Genomic DNA, 2517 nt, shown 5'->3' on the forward strand with positions numbered 1-2517 from the left:
CTACGAAATGGTATGAAGCAAGTTCTAGAAGTAACACAATCAAAGAACGCAAATAAACACTCAAAATGAAAATAAGTTGCAGTGGGCAACCTCTAGGCTCAAAAGCTCACGATGTGACAGAATTTGACTACCAACTCTATGCAAGCATACATATAGCCAAACACATTCATTGATATTATGCACTCCCAAAACTCTAGAACTTATCTCCCAATCAACATAGTCATTAGAAGGCATTTTTTTAAACTTTATTTTGCTGAAAAATTGCATAAAAATGGAAAAAAAAATGACGCTGAAAATCCCATCAAATGCAGAAAATTAGTACAGAAAATGTAGAAAGAAAAATGCAGAATTTTACTGTAGCAAAATGCAGAAAAATAGAGAAAATGCAGAAAATGTTGCAGAAAATTGCAGGAAAAATGCAGAATTTTTTTTTGATATTGCCTATTTTGCATAGAACTTGCAGAAAACATCCCCTAATCTTACTTTCCCTTCCCCACACTCAAACTCAACATTGTCCTCAATGTTAAATATAAAAGCAAGTATGAGAAAATGAAATAAACAGGAAACTTCCCTGTTAGTTGCCAGTTTCTTCCGGGGCTGCCTTTTGGTGAAGCAACCATGAATGGTCTCTATTTCTCTCTTTCAATCTCTATGGCCTCATACGAACAAACTTTAGTGACCATGAAAGGACCAAACCATCTAGACTTCAATTTCTCTAGAAAAAACTTAAGACAAGAATTAGACAACAAAACTTCTTGCCCTACATTGAATTCTCTCCAAAAATTATTTTTGTCATGCCAGGCTTTAGTCAATGTTCTCCACAATCTCTCTTCTTTTGCATGAAGTAAATGAGCATAAGAAAACATAAGAAAAGTATCATTGTTACTCAAAAATTCGTATTTGAACCGCAATGAAGGTGGTTTAAGTTCAAGTTGATGTGGTGTTTCACTAGGTGAATGCTTAACAAATTCTTCTTCTGGAGGTTTCTCAATAACATGAACAAAAAGACATGATTCATCAAAAGTTGGAAATTTTACAGCTTTAGAGATAGAGAATTCCTCTTTTTCTTTACCTACTCTAAAAATCAATTTCCCTAAAGGCATATCAATTAATACTCCTCCTGTCAACAAAAATGGCCTACCAAGTATAAGAGATGTATCTGTGTCACTACCCATATCAAGAATCAGAAAATCAACAGGAAAATAAAATTTACCAACTTTTACCAATATATCCTCCACTACTCCAAGCGGGTACTTGACTGATCTATCAGCAAGTTGAAGAGAGATTGTTGTTGGCTTCATTTCAGCTATTTCCAACTTCTTGAAAAGAGTTAAAGGCATAAGGTTAATACTGTCACCTAGATCACATAAGCATTTATTAATGACAGTATTACCAATAGTGCAAGGAATAGAAAAACTTCCTGGATCCATTAGCTTAGGAGGTAATTTGCTTTGTAGAATAGCACTACACTCCTCATTTAGATGCACAGTAGCAAACTCTTCCAGTTTCTTTTTATTAGACACAATTTCCTTAATATACTTGGCATAAGATGGCATATTAGCAAGTGCTTTTGCAAAAGGAATATTAATTTGCAATTTTTTAAAAACCTCTAAAAATCTTTTAAAGTTATTGTCCTGGTTCCTCTTTTGTAACCTTTGTGGATATGGAACGGGGGTACATAAGGTTTTACTATAGAGGAAGTGAGGTTTTGATCACTAGAATTCTCTTTAGGCATTTGATCCTCTTCTTTATCACTCTCTTTCTCAACCCTAAGGGTTCATTTTCTTTCATAATTTCATTCAATATCTTATCGCTTCTCAACGTGACAGCCATAGCTCCTTCCCTAGGGTTTATTTCAGTGGTACTAGGAAACTTACCTCGATCTTTTTCTGCAACCAATTTAGCCAACTGACCTACTTGCACCTCTAAATTATGAATAGATGCTTGGTTAGACTGAGCAACCTTATCAATCTTTGCATCCATTTTCTTCATCATAGTGTCCTGGCTAGCCATGTATTGCATGAACATCTCCTCCAATTGAGGCTTCTTCTCCTGAGCAGGAAGTTGAGACTGTTCTGGTGCAGGTGGTTGCTGGAAAAGGTCTGTATTGTTGATGCTGGAATCCTGATGGTCCTTGTTGTTGAAATCCAGGTGGTCCCATTGGTCTTGCATTACCATTACCTTGATTTCTCCATGAGAAGTTAGGGTGATTTCGCCAACCTGGATTATATGTATTAGAAAATGGATCATTTCTTGGTGGTTGCCTACCCATGTTGGATCCCATGTAATTAGCTTCCTCATAAGATGGTTGTGATGACTCTGCATTCATACAGACAGAAGAATTATGACCATATGTATTGCAAAAAACACAAAATTCTCTATTCGAACTATCACGAGTCATCAACAAGTTAATCTGTTTAGTGAATTTAGTCATTTGTGTTGTCAACTCAGATTGTGTGCTAATTTCATGCACAACAGCTCTTCGACCTCTCACTGCCTTTTGTCGAGAATTACTAG

At 35.8% G+C, this 2517-nt stretch overlaps 1 protein-coding gene across 1 annotated transcript; it reads right to left on the reverse strand.

The window, feature by feature from the left end:
- Positions 1 to 629: 629 nt before the first annotated feature.
- On the reverse strand, positions 630 to 1983 carry LOC109174030. Its single transcript, XM_019323325.1, has 2 exons — positions 1878 to 1983; positions 630 to 1567 (listed from the first exon to the last, which is right to left on the reverse strand). The coding sequence occupies exons 1-2, from the start codon at positions 1981 to 1983 to the stop codon at positions 630 to 632; spliced, it is 1044 nt and encodes a 347-aa protein (XP_019178870.1).
- Positions 1984 to 2517: the final 534 nt, after the last annotated feature.

Source organism: Ipomoea nil, unplaced genomic scaffold (genome assembly GCF_001879475.1).
Source record: "Ipomoea nil cultivar Tokyo-kokei standard unplaced genomic scaffold, Asagao_1.1 scaffold0146, whole genome shotgun sequence".
Lineage (NCBI taxonomy): Eukaryota > Viridiplantae > Streptophyta > Magnoliopsida > Solanales > Convolvulaceae > Ipomoea > Ipomoea nil.